Source organism: Hylobates moloch, unplaced genomic scaffold (genome assembly GCF_009828535.3).
Source record: "Hylobates moloch isolate HMO894 unplaced genomic scaffold, HMol_V3 SCAFFOLD_2, whole genome shotgun sequence".
Lineage (NCBI taxonomy): Eukaryota > Metazoa > Chordata > Mammalia > Primates > Hylobatidae > Hylobates > Hylobates moloch.
Window position 1 is genome coordinate 60,493,242 of NW_026652277.1, and position 25,263 is coordinate 60,518,504.

The 25,263-nt window shown below is 38.4% G+C and overlaps 1 protein-coding gene across 3 annotated transcripts in view; it reads left to right on the forward strand.

Annotated features, from left to right (window-relative positions):
* GC (GC vitamin D binding protein) overlaps positions 1–8,837 on the forward strand; it is a 64,862-nt gene extending 56,025 nt beyond the window's left edge. For all 3 annotated transcript variants that reach the window (XM_032150446.2, XM_032150457.1, XM_032150435.2), the window contains 2 exons: positions 4,339–4,393; positions 8,659–8,837. In XM_032150446.2, the coding sequence (XP_032006337.1) occupies positions 4,339–4,368 (30 nt within the window). In that variant the 3' untranslated portion in view covers positions 4,369–4,393; positions 8,659–8,837. The remainder of the gene's footprint in view (positions 1–4,338; positions 4,394–8,658) is intronic.
* Positions 8,838–25,263: the final 16,426 nt, after the last annotated feature.

The window sequence follows — 25,263 nt, forward strand, 5'->3', positions numbered from 1 at the left end:
TGAAAGCAATAAATCCCAGTTTCTATTAGACTGCATTTAAAAATATCCAAGAACTTAATTTTTTTAAAAAGCAAGTCACAAAAGTATAAATGTTCAAAGAAAACTATAAAGATCATCCAGTGTAATTTCTCACTCAGTTAATTCCTTCCAGAGGTGCATTCAGCCTCCATTTAAATTTCTATAGTCAATTTATCTACTCCTAGGAGTAGAAATGGAAATGGCCTATTTCATTGCCAGGTAGCTGCATGATGAGAACATTCTTCTATAAATTAAGCTGTGATATTCCCTTTGTAATTTCTCTTGCAATCACCCTGGCTTTCTCTATCAACTAGAAAATATCTATTCTCTGTTCGCAATAGCAGCTCTTTTATACTTGAAGTGACTTTTTAAAAATTAAGCTGTGTAAAGTATTTTTTTCAAGTCTTGGGCTATGCATTCCAACTTTCTTAATATTCATGTTTTAGTAAAGTTTTATTTGTTTTGTTATGTTTTGTTTTGTTTTATTTTATTGTACAGTGCCTAAGAAAAAAGTCTTAGTTTGACAAATGGAGCTATGTCTTTTTCTAATTTCTTCCTTATAACCTTAGGGATTCTGGTTTCTTTTCTAATTTCCATATTTATACTCTGGTCCCAAACCTATTTGCTAATCTTGTTTGTAACAATTTATAAAGTCAGAATTCCAGATGAAGAGAGTACAGTAGAATAAAACCCTTTTCTTTAAATTCTCCTGACAAATATGCCATCTTAATCTTTCATTAAAATTCAAACTGCTTAAGATTCTCAACATAAAAACAGAAGAAGCTGGATTGTCAGAATATTTTGGTCATTGTGGGCATTCAAACATTTTTGGCATAAAATAATTAATTAAATTAAACAGTTCCTTCCTTTCATACCGAGTTGCTTTTGGTAACCTAAATTTAGTTTCAATTTAGGTGGCCTTAACCTAGAAAAATAAAATCACCTTACATAGAAGTTGTTTGCTACCAGAAAAATTTGCTCTAAGAGTCTGTTATTATGAAAGAAGAAGAAGTCTAAATGTCTTTTAGATTCTATAAGAAATAACACTTTTGAAACCCTTCCCTGTCCCTTTGTTATCTGTCTATACAGATATGCACTGTCCTGCCTGACACCATCCAAGACAAACTGAGCTTTAAGTGAAAATTCATACTTCCTAAAAGCCCCTGGTTTTTCATTTCTTTGAGTTGGTTTTCAGTATATTTTTCATTATAACATAGTGCCATTCAAATCATTACAATGATGAGAAGACAGGTTTGTAGCTCTCTCTCTTCTTGCTTTATCGACAGTGAATTTATAGCAGCTGAGTAGCCTATCTTTCAGTAATTGCTAAAGTAGAGTGAGATGAATGGATTTGTTGAGATACTTGTGCACATTTGATTATTCAGAGCACTCAGAGATTAAATCCTCTGCTATTTCAATTAGCCTTCTGATTGCCTTTGTAAACTGATCTCATAGCTAGGTAGGCAAGCTCACCCCTCCCTTCTGACTTTACGTTAGTGCAACATCTGTTTGAACAGCTTTCTCTTTAATTTCCAGTGCCTAATGTGAATGTCCCATTTGTCCTATAATAATTTGGATCCTAATTTGTGAGATCTCCTTGTCATACATTTGCTTGAAAAAACTTTTCCTTAAAAGTAATATCCATCTACTCCTTTCACTGCAAGTCACTTATATCCAGGGATCAGTCTCTACTTGTCATTCCAAATACACTTGGCACAACTACTGGAAGACTGGGAAAAGGGGCTTCTGAACCATACTTAATGTTTCATTACATGGGTATCTACCCCTATCCTCACCCAGTCTTGAAATGACCAGGAAATAGAACAATCAATGTCATTTTCTTTTGGCTTTACCATGGCACTCTCAGAACTGGTTCATTTGTTTTTGCCAAAAAAGGCCCATTTGCCTGCAGAAAAACCTATAGTTACAAAATTAGACTTGAAATCTTTTTTTCTCTTTCTACCATCATTCAGGCAGGGCATCCCTTTGGGCTCTTCTGAGAACTCATTACTATGCTTCCTTTAAAATGTTTCAACAGACTGCTAGTGAGTATCAGATATGATTTCCCAAAGTATTCCAAAAGTTATTGTAATATGCTGGAATTGATCACTAAAATCTTGAAAACATAGAGACAAATACAAATAGCCAAGTGGAAGCCAGGCAAAGAGGAGACTGACAAGTAGAGTGATATACTCTCTATACACCCCCTCCCCTCTGTCTTTTTTTATGTCAGGAAAAGCTAGTATATTTACTGTAGTTTGTTTTATCTCTCGGTATAACTTGATTTTATAATCCTCAGTGTCATAGCTATCATTGATTAAGCCATTGCTATATGTTAAGCAGAAATATTAATAGCCTGGCATGTATGTATTTATAGAATAACCCAAAACAATTCTAGATGTTAATTAATATTTTAATTCCCCCTTTTACAGATGGGTTGAATAAAACTTACAGAGGTTATATGATGTTAGGATAATCTAAGTTTATTCTGTATTAGTCTGTTACTCTCCCTCAATGTCCTTGTCATAGACTTCAGCCCGAACTTAGCTAGTCATGACAAAAGCAAACTATTGATAGAAGACTATTGACTGAAAATCCAAAATTATTGTTAAGTAGCAAAAATGATACCAGGTTGGTAATATCACTGTGAATTTTATCCATCTCACTTCCTTGGACTCTTCCTCCATTAGATGTACTCTCTTCTTTTGCATCAACATTTTTGCCAGCTCTGTCTGATTTGTATTAAAGTTACTCTTCTTCTTATCTCAAAAAATAATAAGTAAGGCACTTTAGACGTCTCCCTAGCTATATTTCTTTCTCCTCCCTTACAGCCAAGATTCTTGCAAGAATACCATATACTCCAACTCCTCACACCTCTTATTAATTCCTCAACCCTTTGCAGTCTGGCTTTTGATGGTACTATATGACTATCAACAAAGGCATGCCAACAATATCCTTCTTGTTAAATCTAATAAACATTTTTCAATTCGTACCAGATTTCTCCACAAAACAGTTGATACCCATAAGTATTCCTTCCTTCTTGAAACAATTTACTTAGCAGCTGTATTATTATTTTCTACTTTTTGTCTTTCTATGATTCCTCTCTTCTTGTTCTATTTCATATTGTCCTCTTCCTTTACCTGTCTCTTCAATTTGTTTCCAGAGTTTTTTCCTTGCTCTTCATTTCCATGGCACTACATTTTCTCAACTGTTTTCATCAATGCTTATGCTTTTAATCTCCAAATCTCTACCTCAGCATTAGGCTTTTTATCCAACTGTCTAGGACTCTCTTCTCTCCCAATATCTTGTCCCATAAGAAACTGAAAATCAACATTGCCAAAATATTTCTCCTATAACCTGCTCTTATGTTTTTTGAGTTTATGAATATTATCATCATTTACCCATTGCCCCACGGTGAAAATTTAGTGACTCTTTTTATTTCTCCTTCTCTTTTTCCATATGCACCAAATAAAATTCGAAATCCCATCAATTCTAATTCTGCAACATCTCTCAATCTCCCACCCACATTCTTCTACATTCTTGGTATTTAGTTTTGGGCAATCTTTTACCTGGTTTATAGCTTGTCCACTGGTCTCCCACCTCCAGTCTGCCCACAGTGCTTCACATTCCAATTCCATCTCTATACTGAGGTTAAATCAACATTTTTTAAAACACAAAAATGGTTAATATTCTTCTCTAATAGTTCTCATTACTTCCAAGTTAAAGTACTTTTTTTTTTTTTTTTTTTTTTTTTTACAAAATAGAGGTATTCTGGACCTTGATTTCTTCTCCAAGTAGTGGCTTGCTGTCATCACTTCTTGTGCCTCCTGCTTGGGTTCTCCTGAACTACTTGCAGTTTTCCAAACACATTAAACTTGCTCTTACCTCAAGGCCTATGCACATAATGACTCCACCCACTTGCCCTATTTCTCATCAGGATTGCCTTGGCTCAGTCGTTCATCAGGCTTTAGGGTTCAAGTTAGAAGACACCTCCTCCTCTGAGAATTCTTCCCTGGCACTCAAACTTCTCTTCTCCCATAATATTCTGTGCGCACCCAATAATTAGCACTTATTAAACTCTACTGCCATTTTTTCTTGTCTACTTTTCCCAGCAGACTGTAAGCCCTTCAAGGGCAGAGATGAGGTAAAGCTAAATAAATGTGAAAGCTGGCTAATAAAAAACTGCAATGTAACATTGTATCTTGGCACGAATCTACTTCTCTAACCAAGGTTTCAAGATTTTGTATACCTTCTGCGTGATCTAGTAGCCTACAAATGAAATACTTCATAAGTTATATAACATTCTTTTTTCATTATCAGATTGATGCTGAATTGAAGAATATACTGTAGTCCTGAAGCATGTTTATTAACTTTGGTAAGTATATTTTTTAAATGCAGGATCAAAGGATCCAGCATTTACGATGTATTTTAAATATCAAAGAATGGGAAGAAGACTTTAATAAATTTATTCTTATCTGTTCAAACTCATTGTACAGATGAGAATATTAAGCACCGAAAAAAGTTAAAGAGCTTACACTTACACAAGAGCAGCCAACTTCGGATATGTTTAAGACTAGAATCCAGGTTTACTGGTCCCCTGCCTTGTGCTTCATCCATCATAATCTCACATGTAACATAATGACAGCATAAAGAACATTTAAAGGATTCTGATGCCCTTCAATAGGAAGACCTCTGAGTTTAAAGACAGGGCTCATCAAGTCTTAAAAATAACACAGCAAGGACCTCAGGAGGAAAGGGACATTCTTATTCAAATGAAAACAATACTGTTGAAATATTATTACTTGCTTTTTTCAGTTACTATATTTTCACCTATTAAAAAATGCCAGATGAAGATATTAAGAACACAAAATAGTTTATTCCGACATAAGTTCACATCTTAAACTGAAGGTGACCTGAACTCTGCACATTTTGACAAAAATATTTTCTCTCCAGATTCAACTGTATTTATGCTAAAGATATTACACCTGAGACTTTTGATGCAAACTTGTTTGGATCTCAGTTCTTAGCTGAACTGAGGCTTTTCAGTAATGTCAATGTTTATTTTGCTAACTTACTGACAACTCTGCCCAAAATAATGTGGAAACAAAAGCCTTCCAATCCATTGACTAATAACATTAAATCATTTCACCATATTCAGCTTTTCAACTATTAATTATTTAAATCTTCTGAAGCAGTAAAAAAGAAAATTAACACTCTGAGAACCAGTACAAGGGGGATGGTCAAGAAAACTCATATTTGAAATCACCCAACCTGGATTAGAATCCCCACTCTAACTATCTGTCTGTGAATTTGAGCAAGTTATCTATCCTGTCTAAAGATGAGTTTCCTTTCATGTAAAATGAAAATTTCAATATCTCCCTCACAGTGTTGTTATAATGATTGAGGTGATGTATATCAAATATCTAAAAAGTAGTAAAAATGAATATTAGCAGTAATACTACCAAAGCTGTTGCACTGATGCTCCTACTACTACTGATATGAATCTAAACTAAAAAGTTTTCCTGCCCATATATTTTTGTGCTTTGGTATACAAATATCATGTCCTAAAGATAAAGTAAGTTCTCTAAATAATTTTCCAAGGAATAAAAATCAAAATGCAAGTTACTTGAAGTGTAAATATTCTAGAGTTAAAATAGTTTCTGATCTCTGTTACTGCTAAATTATTACATCTTCCCCCCATTTGAATGACTCTACTTTCCCTTTATCTCAATCCACATATAATAATCCCCAAAGAGTTAAAATCCCAATATGCCACAGTAACCTCACCTCTCATCCTTCAAGATTTCTTAAGCTTTAATAAGAGTCAGGGTTATTTGGAAAGCTATATGATAACTTTGATTTTGAATATGTTTTTCACTAGACTATGTTTTTATTCAGAACTCAGAGTGCATTTCCTTAGTGTTGTATGTTTTTAGGCATTGGGAAAACTAATTAAAATAGGGGAAGATATCCTAAGATAAGTAAGGAGGAAGTAATAATTTGATGGATTTCAAGAGACTTATTTTCAGAACAAATTTCAGATGTATTTTTTTTTTTTTTTTTTTTTGAGACGGAGTCTCTCTTTGTCGCCCAAGCTGGAGTGCAGTGGCGCAATCTCGGCTCACTGCAAGCTCCGCCTCCTGGGTTCATGCCATTCTCCTGCCTCAGCCTCCGGAGGAGCTGGGACTACAGGAGGCTGCCACCACGCCGGCTAATTTTTTTTTTTGTATTTTTAGTAGAGACGGGGTTTCACTGTGGTAGCCAGGATGGTCTCCATCTCCTGACCTCGTGATCCACCTGCCTCGGCCTCCCAAAGTGCTGGATTTATAGGTGTGAGCCACTGTGCCTGGCCCAGAAGTATTTTTAATGCTAACTCAATCAAGAGATAAACTCAGTTTGTCAGTGACAAACTAATGAAGATTGTAATATACTGATTCTTCTGGTTCATGGTCATTATCTTCATCTGATAAGATGAAGAAATGAAATTTCTTATCATTTCTCCTGTGTTAGTCTACATTTTTCCCTGGCCTTTAATTAATCCTTTGATTTCTGTACCACTCAATTGTTTGGCTACCTAAATACATTTTGATCATCTGGATGGGTTATTCACATATTCACATATTCCTTCCTAAAGTTATTCACATATTCCTTCCATGGATTTTGGTAACATGCATTGAGTGTTTTGAGCTCAATTTTATCCACTGCTTGTTTATCACCATTGCATTCTGCAATGATGAAGGCCTACCGATGCTCAATTATTTCGGGAATAGTTACATGGCTTTGAAAAAGGAAATTATACCTTGTTCACAAGGTTATAGGTCTGAGGTACTTGATATCCAGAAATAATGAGACCTCAACTTTACCACTTATCTTAGGTTTCCAGAACACAACCAACTCATTGCAGTTCCTGGGTTCCAGGGGGAATTTTGTAGCTATATTGGACAATTGTGAAGTCATTCAACTATCAGCAGCATTGCCCCCAAAATAACACAATCCTAGTCGTGAACTGCTCTAAATCCAGGTCTTAACGTAATGATTTCAGAGTAAGTGCTGAGTACTTTCCCTCAGATAGATCAGTCTTTTCATCATATATTAAATTATTCAAGTAGAAAATATCCATTTTCTTCAATGATTTTTCCCTTGCTGTAACAGGTAATCTGCAGAAGTGGCACACTGTTTAGAGTGAAGCAGTTCCTAAAACCACTAAGCCAACTTTGGTTGGCTATGTGTTTCATTTCCATTTAAGCCTACCTGTCTCTAGTTAGGGATTTGAATCACTCATAGAAGTTAAAGCCCTTTGTCTCAAGGTATTCCGATCCCTAGTAATACCTACGATTCATGTCTTCTAGTCGACAGTTTCACGCTATTTCACTCTCAATTAGAGTCTTATTAAAAACTTCAATTCTCATCTGGACAATTATTGGTCTCCTTGATCAATCTTTTTCTTCAAGCCTTCAAGCTCCAAATTGATTGTGGCCACACTTGCATGCACTTTTGGAGAGAGAATCTCTGTCTCTTCCCCGCCACCCCCCTCCTCTCCCACCGAGAGGCAGTCTCACTCTGTCCCCCAGTCTGGAGTGCAGTGGAGCGATCTCGGCTCACTGCAAGCTCCGCCTCCAGGTTCACGCCATTCTCCTGCCTCAGCCTCCCGAGGAGCTGGGACTACAGGCGCCTGCCACCATGCCCGGCTAATTTTCTGTGTTTTTAGTAGAGATGGGGTTTCACCGTGTTAGCCAGGATGGTCTCGATCTCCTGACCTCATGATCCGCCCACCTCAGCCTCCCAAAGTGCTGGGATTACAGGCGTGAGCTACCGCCCCCGGCAAATCTCTGTCTCTTAATAAATCTCGCAAAGCCAGGTATTTTTTGTTGTTAGCTTTGGAAGCAAGTAGTAGTCCCTCTGGTGCCAAAAACATAAATGAGTTGGCTCACAGTGTAGAATCAGATTGGGTGAAAATATTTTAGATACCAGAATCACACCTAGCACAGAGAGTTGCTCACACTGTGAGAGAAACACAGGAACTGAGGCTGTGAGGGAACGGATTCGTGTCTCTTATTGCATCCTCACTCCAAAGCATAAACTCGTTGAAGACAACGAAACATGGAATTTTTTATACTGTGCAAATAGAACTATGACATAACTATATTATATTGTCTTGGAAGAGGGAAAAAATTAAGGGAGACAAATTGGCGCTAGTACAAAATAGAAGATGATTTGATAAAAATTCACTCAGTGTTTTGCTAAAACTACTCAACTATTGTCTCAATTTCATGATTGGGGGCCTCATTATGCCACTGATTGACAGTTTTGCCTTGGCCATAATTGTTATTACCATAGAGCAAAAAGTCACATTCATCACCAGTTAAAAATATAATTAAAAAACACTGCACAATGTACAATGTACCCTGGTGTATGGAATATAAAGCCATCACTATTGGTATTGGGACTGTCTTAACATTTTTTTCTTATTTTGGACCTATGAGATGGGCCATAGTGGATATATGGGTCATCCTAGACAGAGTCATTTTTGGCATAAATATTAAAATAGCATGAGGTTATATGCGTCTGTTGAGCAATATTATGGTTGTTGCCCATTAGCTCTGTTTTTCTAACATAAAATTCATTTCATTATTCTCACAGGCCTAGAGTTGGAGCCACCCAGGGGAATGATCTCTGATGACCTAACCTAAGCAAAACCACTGAGCTTCTGGGAAGACAACTAGGATACTTTCTACTTTTTCTGGCTACAATGTCTTCATACAATGATAAGTATGATGATTTGCTATCAAAATAAACTGAAATATAATGCAAACCATAAATATGACTGAGAATTATGTGGCTCTTCACAATGTTGATCTTCAGAACTATTCCTGTGTCTTTCACAAAAATGCTACAGTAGGCAATCTCATAAGGCCTGTTTTTGTCTAGATCTCTGCTGTTTCCTTCTAAAAGACTCAACATTAAGCATCCACTTTACAATTCCCAGTATGCTAAACTCCATTCCCTGATTGATTCTCAGGCTTAGTAGGTACCATTAAGAGAAAGTTAGGCTGGGCGCAGAGGCTCACGCCGGTAACCCCAACACTTTGGGAGGCCAAGCTGGGCAGATCACAAGATCAGGAGTTCGAGACCAGCCTGGCCAATATGGTGAAACCCTGTCTCTACTAAAAATACAAAAATTAGCCAGATGTGGTAGCATGCGCCTGTAGTTCCAGCTACTCGGGAGGCTGAGGCAGGATAATTGCTTGAACCTGGGAGGTGGAAGTTATAGTGAGGGAGATCATGCTACTGCACTCCAGCCTAGGCAACAGAGCAAGACTCTGTCTCAAAAAAAGAAAAGAAAAGAAAAGAAAAAGTTAGACAGCCTTCCACCATAAAGCCTAGAATATCTCACTTTTTAAAAACTAACAGCCAAAAACCAACAACTGTAACCAAAATACTCCTGAAACTACCATCTTGCTTCCAGCCACAAGTTGCTTGGAATTAATTAAGTAGTATCTGTCTTGCAAAAAGAAAATATTTGTAGCTTGAACAAGTTTACTTTTACAAAAAACTCCTGAGAGAAATTTATAGAGACAAAGTTCTAAAAACATGATTTTTCTGCTTAATTCAATATACCACATATAAAAACATATACAACATTCTATGTGCCCTCTTTGCCCAGGGAAAATGAAAGTGTTCTCTATTCTGCTTTAAAGGAAAGTTCATATGTTCAGAGTAAATACCTCTCTGAAACTACTAAAAACCATGCAACCTTCTATATGTATAGTTAATTGCATCAGGGAATTTGAATTCACCTCATGTTAGATGTAGAGTTATACAATAGATGAAGCAATTTTATGGCATATATAATTTGAGTCAAATTAACTAACATACCTGTCACTCCTCAAAATTCTAAGTCCCATGAAGGAGGATTTCATTAAGTGAGCCAAGGTCAAGTGACCATGCCTTTAGCTGCCAGGAACTGGGAAATAAAATGCCTGCCCCTTGCAGCTTCTATATAGAAGGTGCAGCCCTACCTTTCACAAAGATTTCAAAATGAGAAATAAACCTCAAACAGAGAAGTTCTTTGGATGACAGAAAGTCAAAAAGCAACAAACTATCTAATAATATTTAGGCAGCATTTTAGATTTTTAAAAAATTCTCTTTCAAAAATTACCTTACTGAAGCTTCAAACAACTCTGAGAAGTAGGTTGTGCATTGATAAGGCACAAGGAGACAGACTCCAAAAATGTGAATCAGTGGCTGTAGGTCACAGAGTTAGCAAATAACAAAACAAGGCCTTAGTTTTCAATTGCAGCATTCCATAGAAGGCAGATGGACATACCTGATGAATGTGTTCCCTGATCAAATTAGTTTTACCATCAGTATAGTATATCTCTTCTTTGAAGAGTCACAGTGTGCTGTATATAATTCAGTGCTTCCAGATTTATTTAAGTGCTAACCCCTTTTCCTTTGACCATTTCCCAGAATTATTCTCTATAAAATTAATTTTGGAAAATTCTTTTCTTATTTGAAAAATTACTTTTATAAATCATTCATTAACTACTGCAAACTGGTCCGTTTTGGTAAAGTATTTTCATGCTTGATCTGATGGAACGGGTGTTTTTTTGTCATGAAGTAGTCAATAAATATACAATTCACTGAAGTAGGGTTTTCATAGTTCCCATGGATATATTTTCCAGCACACTCTAAACACATTTTACCATTTTTTCTTATATTAAGAATCGCTGACAGAAATATTGTAATTTTAGTAAAAGGGTTTTAATGTTAGATCTAATATGCCTAATGATGTCATTTGTTCCATTTCCTAGGAAGCAGAACTCTTTTGATAATATATTGCCACATTTTATGCCTGCTTCCTAAGTGCTGCTCAACACTAAAGAGATGCTTTTGAATATCCATCTACTGTCAACCATAGCTGATCTCACTAGATAATTTCCTTTATATAAGAAGTCCTCAATTTTTTACACCTTACATATCACCTTCATCCGAAAACCTGGGTCCTCACCATGATTGAAAACAAACAAACATACTGTAATTTTGTATTACTCTGTTTTCACGCTGCTGAACAAGACATACCCAAGACTGGGCAATTTACCAAGGAAAGAGGTTTAATGGAGAACTCAGTTCCACATGGCTGGGGAGGCCTCACAATCATGGCAGAAGGCAAACAGGAGCAACTCACATCTTATGTGGATGGCAGCAGGCAAAGAGAGCTTGTGCAGGAAAATTCTCCCTTATAATAACCATCACATCACGTGAGACTTACTCACTATCACGAGAACAGTGCAGGAAAGACTTGCCTGCATGATTCAATTACCTCCCACCCGGTCCCTCCCACAACACGTGGGAGTTCAGGATGAGATTTAGGTGGCGACACAGAGCCAAACCAGATCATTCCATCCCTGGGCTCTCCTAAAACTCATGTCCTCACATTTCAAAACCAATCATGCCTTCCCAACAGTCCCCCAAATGTTAACTCATTTTAGCATTAACTCAAAAGTCCATAGTCCAAAGTCTCATCCAAGACAAGGCAAGTCTCTTCTACCTATGAGCCTTTAAAATCAAAAGCAAGTTAGTTACTTCCTAGAAACAATGCAAGTACAGGCATTGAATAAATGCAGCCATTCCAAATGGGAGACATTGGCCAAAACAAATGGGCTGCAGTAATCCAAAATCCAATGGGGCAGCCAAATCTTAAAGCTCCAAAATGACCTCCATTGACTCCATGTCTCACATCCAGGTCACGCTGATGCAAGAGGTGGGTTCCCATGGTCTTGAGCAGCTTCAGCCCTGTGGCTTGGCAGGGTATGGACTCCCTCCTGACTGCTTTCATAGGCTGCTGTTGAGTGCCAGGCACATGGAATGATCTGGCATTCTGCAGATCTGGCAGAATGATCTGGCATTCTGCAGTCTGGTGGACCATGGCCCTCTTCTCACAGCTCCACTAGGCAGTGCCCCAGTAGGGACTCAGTGTGGGGCCTCCAACCCCACATTTCCCTTCCACACTGCTCTAGCAGAGGTTCTCCATGAGGGCCCTGCCCCTGCAGCAAACTTTTGCCTTGGCATCCAGATATTTCTACACATCTTCTGAAATCTAGGCAGAGGTTTCCAAATCTCAATTTTTGATTTCTATGTACCTACAAGCTCAACACCACATGGAAGCTGCCAGTGCTTGAGGCTTCCACCGTCTGAAGCCACATCCTGAGCTGTACCTTGGCCCCTTTTAGTTATGACTAGAGTGGCTGGGATGCAGGACACCAAGTCCCTAGACTGAACACACAGCACACGGAGCCTGGGCCTGGCCCATGGAACCATTTTCTCCTAGGCTTCTGGGCCTGTGATGGGAGGGGCTGCCATGAAGACCTCTGACATGCCCTGGAGACATTTTCACCTTTGTCTTGGAGAGATTAACATTAGGCTCATCATTACTTATGCAAATTTTATGCAGCCAGCTTCAATATCTCCTCAGAAAATCAGCTTTTCTTTTCTATCACATTGTCAGGCTGCAAATTTCCTGAACTTTTATGCTTTCTTCCCTTATAAAACTGTATGCCTTTAGCAGCACCCAAGTCACATCTTGAATGCTTTGCTGCTTAGAAATTTCTTCCACCAGATACCCTAAATCATCTCTCTCAAGTTCAAAGTTCCACAAATCTCTAGGGCAGCGGCAAAATGCCACCAGTCTCTTGCTGAAACATAACAAGTCATCTTTGCTCCAGTTCCCAACAAGTTCCTCATCTCCATTTGAGACCACCTCAGCCTGGACCCTGTTGTCCATATGGCTGACAGGCTTCTGGTCAAAGCCATTCAACAACTTTCTAGGAAGTTTCAAACTTTCCAACATTTTTCTGTCTTCTTCTGAGCCCTCCAAACTGTTTCAACCCCTGCCTGTTATCCAGTTCCAAACTTGCTTCCACATATTTCAGTATCTTTTCAGCAGTGCCCCACTCTACTGGTACCAATTTACTGTATTAGTCTGTTTTCATGCTGCTGATCAATACATACCCAAGACTGGGCAACTTCACAATTCCATGTAGTGGAGGAAGCCTCACATTAATGACAGAAGGAAAGGAGGAGCAAGTCACATCTTACGTGGATGGTGGCAGGCAAAGAGAGCTTGTGTGGGAAAACTCTCCCTTATAATAACCTTCAGATATCATGAGACTTACTCACTATCATGAGAACAGCATGGGAAAGACCTGGCCTCATGATTCAATTACCTCCCCCTGGGTCCCTACCACAACACACGGGAAGTCAAGATGAGATTTGGGTGGGGACACAGCCAAACCATATTAAACTTGTTTCTAAGAATGATGTTTACAAGTTCCATCAGTTAGCATTCTCCAAGGAAACAGAAACAGCAGGAGATAAAGAGATTTATTTTAAGAAATTGCTTATGCAGTTGTGAAGCTGGCAAGTCTGAAATAGTCTAGAAACACAGGCAGGATTTCTTTTTCTTTTTTTTTTTTTTTTTTTTTAGATGGAGTCTTGCTCTGTCACCCAGGCTGGAGTGCAGTGGCATGATCTCAGCTCACTACAACCTCTGCCTCCTGGGTTCAAGCTATTCTTTTGCCTCAGCCTCCCGAGTAGCTGGGACTACAGGTGTGCACCACCACACCCAGCTAATTTTTTTGTATTTTTAATAGAGATGGAGTGTCACCATATTGGCCAGGCTGGTCTCAAACTCCTGACTTCATGATCCACCTGCCATGGCCTCCCAAAGTGCTGGGATTACAGGCATGACTCACCACACCCGGCCCACCAGCAGGATTTCTATGTTACAGTGTTGAGGTTGAATTCTTTTCTGGAAAAACCTGATTTTGCTCTTAAGGCTTTCAACTGGATAACATTCACTCACATTATCACATTATCAATGGTTAGCTCCTTTACTTAAGGTCAACTTATGGTAAATGTTAATCACATGCACAAAATCTCTTTCCAGCAATGTCTAGGCTAATGTTTCACCAAACAAATGATTACCATAGCCTAGACAAATTGGCACATAAAATTTAACTATCTCACAAACCTTGTCTTGTCATCTATAAGGTCTAAAGTCTTTCAAGTTGCAGTACTGACTTCCTGTGTTTCTCTGGATTCCGAGATCATCCCACAAGTCGTTCTTGTATATCACCTGGGAACCATCACCTTAAATGGTCTTCACGGGATTAGAGTACTAATATCTCACCTGGAAATTCTAAAGAAACAAAGCTTCTTTTTATGACGATTTTAATTTAAAGACATAACAAGTGAAAGGCCTTTCTAAGGTGTCATTTAATTCAACAGCAATAGGCCCTAATGAAGCAAGAATTTGATCAGCTTGAGAGTTTACCCAGTTTCTATTTGGAGATAAATAGCTCAAATAGGAAGGCTTAGAGGGTTGTTTTTACATCTCTGGTCTACCTGGTGTGCACTTCTCCCCAACACAGAGGTCTCACCCTTCCCCGACCTATAAATGTGATTCCCAACCCTAGCTGCATCTTAGAATTATATGGAGAGTTTTGGAAAAAATACCAGTGCCCAGACACCCCCTCAGAGATTCAGATTTAAGCTATCTTGAGTGAAACCTGCCCTGCAACCAAACCTGCCAATCACTGCTTTAGAAGCTTGGTGCCTTCACCCAAATTAGAAAGGGAAAAGCATTTTAGATAAACCAATTAAAGATGTTGGCCGCATAACTAATGAAACTGTAGGAAGTGTAAATTTCTAGCGTTGTATTATCTCAGTCTGGCACTGCATTTTGAGTATTTTTGTCCTTAATTATAAAATAAACTCTTATCTGCCACTAAACAAATCTCAGTCATGGATAATCAAGTCAAAAGATTGTCTTTCCCAGAGGCTATTTTATCCTTGTCCATTTCTTCTAGGATCTGAAATATTCTTTTCTCTCTATTAGGCCAAGAAAGCATCTAATTGTTTCTTCCATGACAACCACCACCACAAGGCTACTAGTTTCATAACTAACTCATTCTGGCAAGTTCTAGTTTGCAATTAACAATAGTAGTACCTTATTGCCCATCCGTAGATAAGGCACTTGGGATTCATACATTGCTTCTACTCAAGTAAGAAAGTTTCTAACAATGGATTGACTGTCTATGTCTATTCTCTTCAATATCAAAAGTATATAAGTAGATTGCAAAAATTTTCTCCCATTCTGTAGGTTGCCTGTTCACTCTGGTGGTAGTTTCTTTTGCTGTGCAGAAGCTCTTTAGTTTAATTAGATCTCATTTGTCAATTTTGGCTTTTGTTGCCATTGCTTTTGGTGTTTTAGATATGAAGTACTTGCCCATGGCTATGTCCTGAATGGTATTTCCTAGGTTTTCTTCTAGGGTTTTTATGGTTTTAGATCTAACATTTAAGTCTTTAATCCATCTTGAATTAATTTTTGTATAAGGTGTAAGGAAGGGATCCAGTTTCAGCTTTCTACATATGGCTAGCCAGTTTTCCCAGCACCATTTATCAAATAGGGAATCCTTTCCCCATTGCTTGTTTTTGTCAGGTTTGTCAAAGATCAGATAGTTGTAGATATGTGGCATTATTTCTGAGGGCTCTGTTCTGTTCCATTGGTCTCTATCTCTGTTTTGGTACCAGTATCATGCTGTTTTGGTTACTGTTGCCTTGTAGGATAGTTTGAAGTCAGGTAGCATGATGCCTCCAGCTTTGTTCTTTTGGCTTAGGATTGACTTGGCGATGCAGGCTCTTTTTTGGTTCCATATGAACTTTAAAGTAGTTTTTTCCAATTCTGTGAAGAAAGTCATTGGTAGCTTGATGGGGATAGCATTGAATCTATAAATTACCTTGGGCCGTATGGCCATTTTCACAATATTGATTCTTCCTACCCATGAGCATGGAATGTTCTTCCATTTGTTTGTATCCTCTTTTATTTCATTGAGCAGTGGTTTGTAGTTCTCCTTGAAGAGGTCCTTTACATCCCTTGTAAGTTGGATTCCTAGGTATTTTATTCTCTTTGAAGCAATTGTGAATGGGAGTTCACTCACGATTTGGCTCTCTGTTTGTCTGTTATTGGTGTATAAGAATGCTTGTGATTTTTGCACACTGATTTTGTATCCTGAGACTTTGCTGAAGTTGCCTATCAGCTTAAGGAGATTTTGGGCTGAGACAATGGGGTTTTCTAGATATACAATCATGTCATCCGCAGACAGGGACAATTTGACTTCCTCTTTTCCTAATTGAATACCCTTTATTTCTTTCTCCTGCCTGATCGCCCTGGCCAGAACTTACAACACTATGTTGAATAGGAGTGGTGAGAGAGGGCATCCCTGTCTTGTGCCAGTTTTCAAAGGGAATGCTTCCAGTTTTTGCCCATTCAGTATGATATTGGCTGTGGGTTTGTCATAGATAGCTCTTATTATTTTGAGATATGTCCCATCAATACCTAATTTATTGAGAGTTTTTAGCATGAAGGTTGTTGAATTTTGTCAAAGGCCTTTTCTGCATCCATTGAGATAATCACATGGTTTTGGTCATTGGTTCTGTTCATATGCTGGATTATGTTTATTGATTTTCGTATGTTGAACCAGCCTTGAATCCCAGGGATGAAGCCCATTTGGTCATGGTGGATAAGCTTTTTGATGTGCTGCTGGATTCAGTTTAATGAACTCCAACAAATTTACAAGAAAAAAACAAACAATCCCATCAAAAAGCGGATGAAGGATATGAACAGACACTTCTCAAAAGAAGACATTTATGCAGCCAAAAGACACACAAAAAAATGCTCATCATCCCTGGCCATCAGAGAAATGCAAATCAAAACCACAGTGAGATACCATCTCACACCAGTTAGAATGGCGATCATTCAAAAGTCAGGAAACAACAGGTGCTGGAGAGGATGTGGGGAAATAGGAACCCTTTTACACTGTTGATGGGACTGTAAACTAGTACAACCATTGTGGAAGTCAGTGTGGTTATTCCTCAGGGATCTAGAACTAGAAATACCATTTGACCCAGCAATCCTATTACTGGGTATATACCCAAAGGATTATAAATCATGCTGCTATAAAGACACATGCACACATATGTTTATTGCAGCACTATTCACAATAGCAAAGACTTGGAACCAACCCAGATTTCCAACAATGATAGACTGGATTAAGAAAGTGGGGCACATATACACCATGGAATACTATGCGGTCATAAAAAATGATGAGTTCATGCCCTTTGTAGGGACATGGATGAAGCTGGAAACCATCATTCTCAGCAAACTATTTCAGGGACAAAAAAACAAACACCACATGTTTTCACTCATAGGTGAGAAACACCTGGACACAGGAAGGGGCCCATCACACACTGGGGACTGTTGTGGGGTAGGGGTAGGGGGTAGGGATAGCATTTGGAGATATACCTAATGTTAAATGACGAGTTACTGGGTGCAGCACACCAACATGACACATGTATACATATGTAAATAACCTGCACGTTGTGCACATGTAGCCTAAAACTTAAAGTATAATAATAAAAAAAAAGAATAAAGTGAAATGGAGACAAGTGAAAAAAAAAAAACAGTATAAATCTTTGCATGTGTTGTATGCTGCACCACGAAAAGCCTCAAAACAAATGCCTATTTCAGATGAAAACCTTTGCTTCCACCTTGTGGATGACATGTCTAAATGCAGATGACTTTGCAAAAATAGATTCTGAAATCAGATCTTAATTAAATTAATACAAAATCATCTGGGATATGCTTACTTTGTGCTACAGCTGTAGAGCAACATGAAAAGCAGTTAAGAATTTTATTCTCAGAAATTTGGCAACTTTGTACACACAGAACAAATCATCCATCCAAATTTTTCATTTAGTTCCTGAGAATGTTTAAAAATATGAGAAAAAATATCTCTTAAAATAGCACTAGTTTTGGAGTACAAGCATCTACTCAATATTAAACTCCTGCTAAATTTAAGGAAAGGAAAAAATGTGCAAAACAGATAGTAATACTCATTTTTTATACACTTTACTACTTTTCAAAGGACTTTCCTGTCTATTTTCTCATCTAATCTTCATCAAAATCACATGAGGCTGATAACCCAGGTCTATTACATGTAATTTACAGATAGAATAGGTTGAGTGAGATGGACACACTAATAAGGGCACACAAGGAGCAAACAGCAAAGACTGATTTAACAATAGAGAGCATTTATTCAGAACTTTTCTTAAGTACAGCTCTTACTGCTTTGTAACTGAGTCACTTATCTATTGCTTAGTAACATGCCACCCAGAAAAAAACAGCTTAAAACAATAACAATCACTAACTGTGCTCACAAATCTGGGGATTGAGTGGGCTCAGAGTTTCTCATGCAGTTGCAGCCACACAGTGGCTGGAGCTTGGGCAAGGCCATCTTGAAAGGTTTTCTACTCATGTAGTTTGGCAGTTGGGCTGGAAGAAATCAAACATCTAGGGTCTGGAATAGATGGGCTCCTTGAGCATCTCTCGCTAAGTGGTCTCTTCAGGTGGTCTCTCCACATGGCAGCCTCAGGGCAGCCAGATTTTTCACGTGGTGGCTGAAGAGTCCTAGAGTGAGTTTCCCACAAGACAATGGCAGAAGTTATCCTTTTTAGTCAATCCTTGGAAGTCAGGCAACTTCCTTTCTACCATATTAAATTAATCAAAGAAGTCCAAAGACCCATTTCAGTTCAACAAGAGGAGAAATAGACTGCGATTTTTGATGAGTATAGTATCAAATAATTTGCAGATGTTTTAAAATAATCACTTATACATTATCTTCAGTAGTCTCCATGAGATAGGTACTGCTATTATCTTTATATTATGGATGAGGAAGTTGAGGCACAGCATGGTCAGATAATCTCCCATGGTCAATAGCTAGTAAGTTTCAGTGGTAGAATTTAATTCCAGAGAGTTTGACCCTGCAACATTACATATATATAATTTATTTATTGAGATAGCAAGACAAGATAATTCCCTTGACCCCCTTTGTGGGCAGGAACTGGAGTGGCTCATTTCACTCAGCCTGCCTCTGGCCACTCCTCGTAAAAGGGAGTGTGCAAACGAGTGTGGGAACCAGAGGTAACGAATGCTGAAACTGGCCAGTTACTCCTGTCTGGCAGGAGCAGGCTCTGTGCAGGCCCCACAGCAGCATCCAAGTGTGTTACAACCAATGCTTTTTCAGCTCTGCCATCCAGGGATGGTCAAGTGCCAACCAACTCAGCGGAGGGCCCAGGTGGCAGCCCCTGCCCTCTAGGCACCCAGGTTCTTGTCCGGCATCCAGGAAGAATCAGGTCATACGAATGGATTGAAGGGTAGTGTAGACATGAAGGGTAGGGTAGGCAGGGGATTTTATTGGGTAATGGAAGTGGCTGTCAGCGGGATGGGGAATTCGAAGGAGATGGTGAGGGAAGAAGGTGATCTTTCCCTGAAGCCCGGCTAGGGGCCAGGCCCCTCTTCGAAGTCGCACATCTGAAGTTAGCCACGTCTATCTGTAGTTTCCAATGTTCAGTTGCTTCTCTGCTCACCATTCAGCTGCTTGTATTCTCAGCGCTCAGCCACTTGTGTTGCTCTGCCAGCTGAAATCTTTTTATGGGCACAAGATAGGGGTGTGGCAGGCCAAAATGCAACATTTAGGCCGAAAAACAGGGTCGGCTGTTTTCACTTAGGGCCTTGGTTCCAGGTTTAAGGGTGGGGTTTAGCCGGGAGCGCAGCCCATCTGTATCAATAGGGTCTCACTCTGTCGCCCAGGATGGAGTCCAGTGAAGTGATCATGGCTCATTGCAGCCTCAATCTTCTGGGCTTAAGCAATCCTCCCAACTCAGCCTCCTTAGTAGCTGGAATTACAGGTACATACCACCTCACTCAGCTAATTTTTTATGTTTTGTACAGACAGGGTCCCACTATGTTGCCCGAGCTATTCCCAAATTCCTGGCCTCAAGCAATCCTCCCACCTAACCTCCCAAAGTGCTGGGATTACAGGCTTCAGCCACCGCACCTAGCACACTATATATTCTTAAACTCTATGCATACTCTCTTGATGTTGAAATTGATAGCTGGATGTATACTAACAATTCTGAAGGGTATTTCGCTATCAATCACAATTATCAGGTAAAAAAATTAAAAAGGCTTTATTTCTATTTCCTTTTATCCTAGTTTTACAAGAAAATTATATCTAGCCAGGGTATGTTTTGCAGAATATACCTTTTAAATAAACATTTATTGAGCATCTAGTCAGCATTTACAAAGCACAGTCCCTATCATCAAAGGAATTTCTGCTCTAGTACAGAAGACAGACACATGCACTAATAAAGTTAGGAAATGAATGACCCAGGTAGAGAGAAGGGTATCGTTGAGGATGAGCTGAGAGGAAAACTGGTCGGTGGCAGGTCTGCAGTTTGAATATTGGCACAGGCTCTTTAACATGAAATGGTGCTCTCTGCTATTAAGTTAGCTCCAGGGCAGATTACCTAGTAAGGCTTCTTGTACTATGCAGGGAGTTGCCATCTGTCATTTCTCCTTCTTCATCTCACCAGCCAACACAGCTTTCCTGAAATTCTATCTGGGAGTTAAAGCTTAGAAAGGCAATGAGAACAATTGATTTCATTGATTTCTCATTGAAAAGTCACTGTAAGTTGTTTGGGTTCTTTTTTTTATTTATTTTTGCTTACTTTAGTGATTGGTGGAGAGTTGACACATCAAATAATAAATAAAACAAATCATGCTGCCACCTCTAAACCACCAGGTTCTGGACAAACAGGGAGGAGGCAGGATGTGTCTTCCAAGGCCCACAGCAACCAGCTCTGGAATCCCTTTTGTACTTTTAGGAATTCTCTCCCTCAAACTCTCCTCAAGGTTTCCAGTGTTCTGATAACAATGATAATAATTCCTTATTTTTATATTTCAATGCATTTTTAATTTTATTACTGCATTTGATATGCTTATTTGATCCCCAAAATTGACTAATACCCAAAAGTGATTTAATTTAATATTATCTTTCCAAGAAATATTTTTTTTAAAAAAACATATTGGCTGAAAGTGGAAGCCAAGGGACTCAATATGTTACCAGTTTTAGAGACACATGGATAGGAAAAAAGATATTAAACAGTTGACTCTCCAGAAAATAGCATGTGGAAGTGTCCTCTCAGATTCTTTGTGAAGCCAGTCAACTCTGTAAGTAAACTTACCCACTACTTACTTAATGGCCCCAACCTTAAACAAAACCACCTTACTATCCTCCAATGCAGTGCTCTTGAAAATGTAAGACATTGACCCAAATTTATAGAAATATGTTTAAAAATAAGATCACCGACCATGTTCCTAAAAGCCAAATTTTTAGGGCAAAAAAATGAGACCAAAGACCATTTACAGGGGCGACATTCAAAATACAGTACTCAACAACTGGCATGCATAGGGCCTGAGTGGTCAGAATAGGATGCTGGCCAATAGGACATGGCCAAGAACAACTGGCAACTAGCTGAGACATATGGGAGGGGGGTGCATCTGAATATTTCCTGGCCATTGTGGAATGGAGTACCTGAGGAAGTCGGGAAAAGCCTTGGAGAAGAAGGGGCACCGAAAAACAGAATAAGAGGGTCAAAGATAAACTTTATTCATTTGGATGCCAGAATTGCATGCAAACTTCCAGCAACTGAACAGACCTCCTCTCTAAGTGGACAAGACTGCTTCTCAGCAAAACTCTAGGCATGAGGGGTGGTCAAGAGGCAGTTATTTGTGGAGGATGTAGATAGTGTTTAGACATGCAGGCTGAGGTCTGCACATGCATATGTATGTGATCCCACAGAACTGGGCAGAGTTGGGGCTGGGAAGGAAGAGGGAAAGGCATGGACTGAAAGGTGGTTCTCCTCATTCTGCCAACTTCTATTTTAGAGCTCAGAGGAATATTATTTAAAGCTAAACCTTAATTTTGAGGTTATTTTAAAGGAATATTTGCCAACTTAGGAGGATACAACATGTTTTATTTATTTAACAGCTTGTCAGCTAGATTTCAAAGGTTTAAATATTTAGACACACGCTATGTGGGCCTCCCGTTGTACTCTTATGCATAGGCCTGCAGTTTCGGTGTCAGCTATGTATTTTACAGGTACTGAAATGGATCAAGTAAGTGACTTCTCTTACTTCTCTTTCTCCTTCTACACAACAGCAATATACAGCCTTATCCAAACAGGTTTAACAACAAATTGTACCCAGGTGTATTAGTTTATTCTCATGCTGCTAATAAAAGACATTCCTGAGACTCGGTAATTTAAAAAGGAAAGAGATTTAATGGACTCACAGTTCCACATGGCTGGGGAGGCCTGACAATCATGGCAGAAGGTGAAGGAAGAGCAAAGTCACATCTTACATGGTGGCAGGCAAAAGAGTTTGTACAGAGACAACTCCTATTTATAAAATCATCAGATCTCATTAGAGTTATTCACTACCATGAGAACAGTATGGGGGAAACTTCCCCCATGACACATGAGTATTACTACAATTCAAGGTGAGATTTGGGTGGAGACACAGCCAAACCATAGGTCCCGGTGTTTCAGGATGGTGACAACTGTAAATATGTGAGGAAACTAGCAATAACTTAAGAAACTAATAACCATAACAACAATAATTATGAGAGCCCTTGAGGTGTCTGAAGGCTGAAGCATTCCTTAGAGGCCGCCTTGAACTTGGGAACATTGTGAGGGAAGGAGATTGAATTATAGTAGATTCATCCTGGGGCAGAGAAAGCTGAAGAAAACCTTCTACAATCTGCTCTTGCTTTTGAAAAAGTTTAAAACTCTAAAGAAGTCATAAAAGATACTCCGAGTAAGTGAAAAGACAGTCAGTCCATGCTCTTGGAGTAAATGACTTGCTATCATAAAAGTATCTATTCTTTCCAAATTTATCAATAAATTAAATGCAATTCCCATTAAAATTCCAGATGAATTTTTTTAGTCACTCAGCATTCTTATTAAAAATTTTATGTAGAAACATAAAAGTCTACAATAAAATCTGCCTCAAAAATGAGTAACGTGCATGGTAATGTGTTTAACCAAATACCAAGACATAATACAAAGCCATACAAACAAGTAATATATAATATACCAGTAAATAAACAGAATAAAGTAGAAATCCAGGAATGTATGGGAACTTAAAACACTATAGTGATAGTGTCAGAAAAAATGTGAAAAGGTTGTATTCTTTTTTTTTTGAGATGGAGTTTCACTCTTGTTGCCCAGGCCGGAGTGCAATGGCGCGATCTCGGCTCACTGTAAACTCCACCTCCCAAGTTCAAGTGATTTTCCTGCCTCAGCCTCCCAAGTAGCTGGGATTACAGGCGTGCACCACCAAGCCCAGCTAATTTTGTATTTTTAGTAGAGAAGGGGTTTCACCATGTTGGTCAGGCTGGTCTCAAACTCCTAACCTCAGATGATCTGCCAGCCTCAGCCTCCCAAAGTGCTGGGATTATAGGCAAGAGCCACCACACCTGGCCATATTCTTTTGTAGATAATATTGAGTTTTTCTACCATGTGGAAAAAAATTAAACTGGAACCCTATCAAACAGCACATGCAAAGGCAGGCTACAAATAAAGACTTAAAAATAAAAGCTAAATCTCTGGAGTTAAAAGAAAAAAAATGTAGGTAAATGTATTTGGAATATGAAAGTAGGAACAGCCTACCTAAGAAAAATTCAAAAAGGACAAATCATAAGGCAAAATACTGATGAATTTTATTATCAAGTTTAGGAGTTCTGTTCAACAAAAGACATCATGAATAAAGTTCACAGACATGTGCAGGTAGGGATAATATATTTACAATTCTAAAACTGACAAGGCATTAAAGTTGAGAAAATACAACAAAATCCACAAAAGAAAAGATAAAAATGTGCAAAGCACAGGAGATTTTCGGGATAGTAAAACTATTCTGTATGATACTATAATGGTGGACAAATGGCATTATGCATTTGTCAAAACCCATAAAACTATACAACACCAAAAGTAAACCTTTTTATATATACAATTTTATATATAATTATATATATAAAATTGTATACAATTTTAAAAACATTATTTAGAAGGTTGAGGATTCCAGGAAAGAATGAAAGCTGTGGCAAGAAAATCTAACTGTATTGCATATGCATGAAACAACTTGACTGAAAGACTTGGAAGAAAAGGCATTTATCTACATACCTTTAGAAATTAATGAGTCTGTAAGACTAAAGGCAAAAGGAACTGCACATAAGCATGACATTCCAGGTAATAAAGTTCTTTCCCATGGGAATATGTGTTAACAATTCTGATACTACTATACATGTATACTGGAATTGAACAATTAAGTAAGTGAGTGAAGGGCAGATAGTGGGAGCCAGGTTTCTCACTGTGGGAGTAGGAATTTACAAATAAACAAGGGAAGGAGGCTGGAATGGTCCATGTAGTAATGAATATGAGTTAGGAACATCAGTAAGAACTCATGTTTAATTTAAGATAGATCAGGTGGTTACACATAGAAATATTTACAGATATGTGTAGACACACATATACTTCTTTGCTCTGTCAGCTGAGAGGGCCAAAGACACAATACCTAAAGAGTAATAAGCATGCCTGGCACCCACACCCAGATCTTTGTTTCTAATATCACGTGCCAATAGCAAGAACCAGGGATCTGTGAAGAGTTTAGGACTATAGGAGGAAATATACATAATAAGCCTACACCATCTTGTAGTGTCAGAACCAATGCAAATTGCTCAGAAAATACACACATGCACACACAAATACACACACACACAAAACTAGGGTATGTCAAAGGGACACAAAAGCCAACTCAAAGAGCTCCAATGACCAAAGCTGGAATAACTTGACCACAAAATAAAGTAGTATTGGATTATAATCCAACATATAAAATAAATGTCCATAAAGCATTCCATATTAATAGAAATAAATTCTCATATACATTAATAAATGGAAGAGAAGAGACAAAACTCCCCTGCAAAAGAATTATAAATGAATTATGTAGATACTCTCACTTAAAGAAAGAGGAACATAACTCCCCACTCCTTAAGTGTGGACTTTGTATAGTGACTTTCTTCTAAAGAGTAAAGCATGGAAAGAGACGAATAAAGAGAAACTTTACAGTGGAAAAACCGGGAAAACATTAGTTTAGTCAGGTGATCAAGGTTGACATCAAGAGGCACACATCATGTGGATAGTACGTACCCTTGATATGATAATGAAAATGGTGCTTTACTACTGTGATCTTCCTCCCCAAAATCAATACACTCAATTTAGTGATAA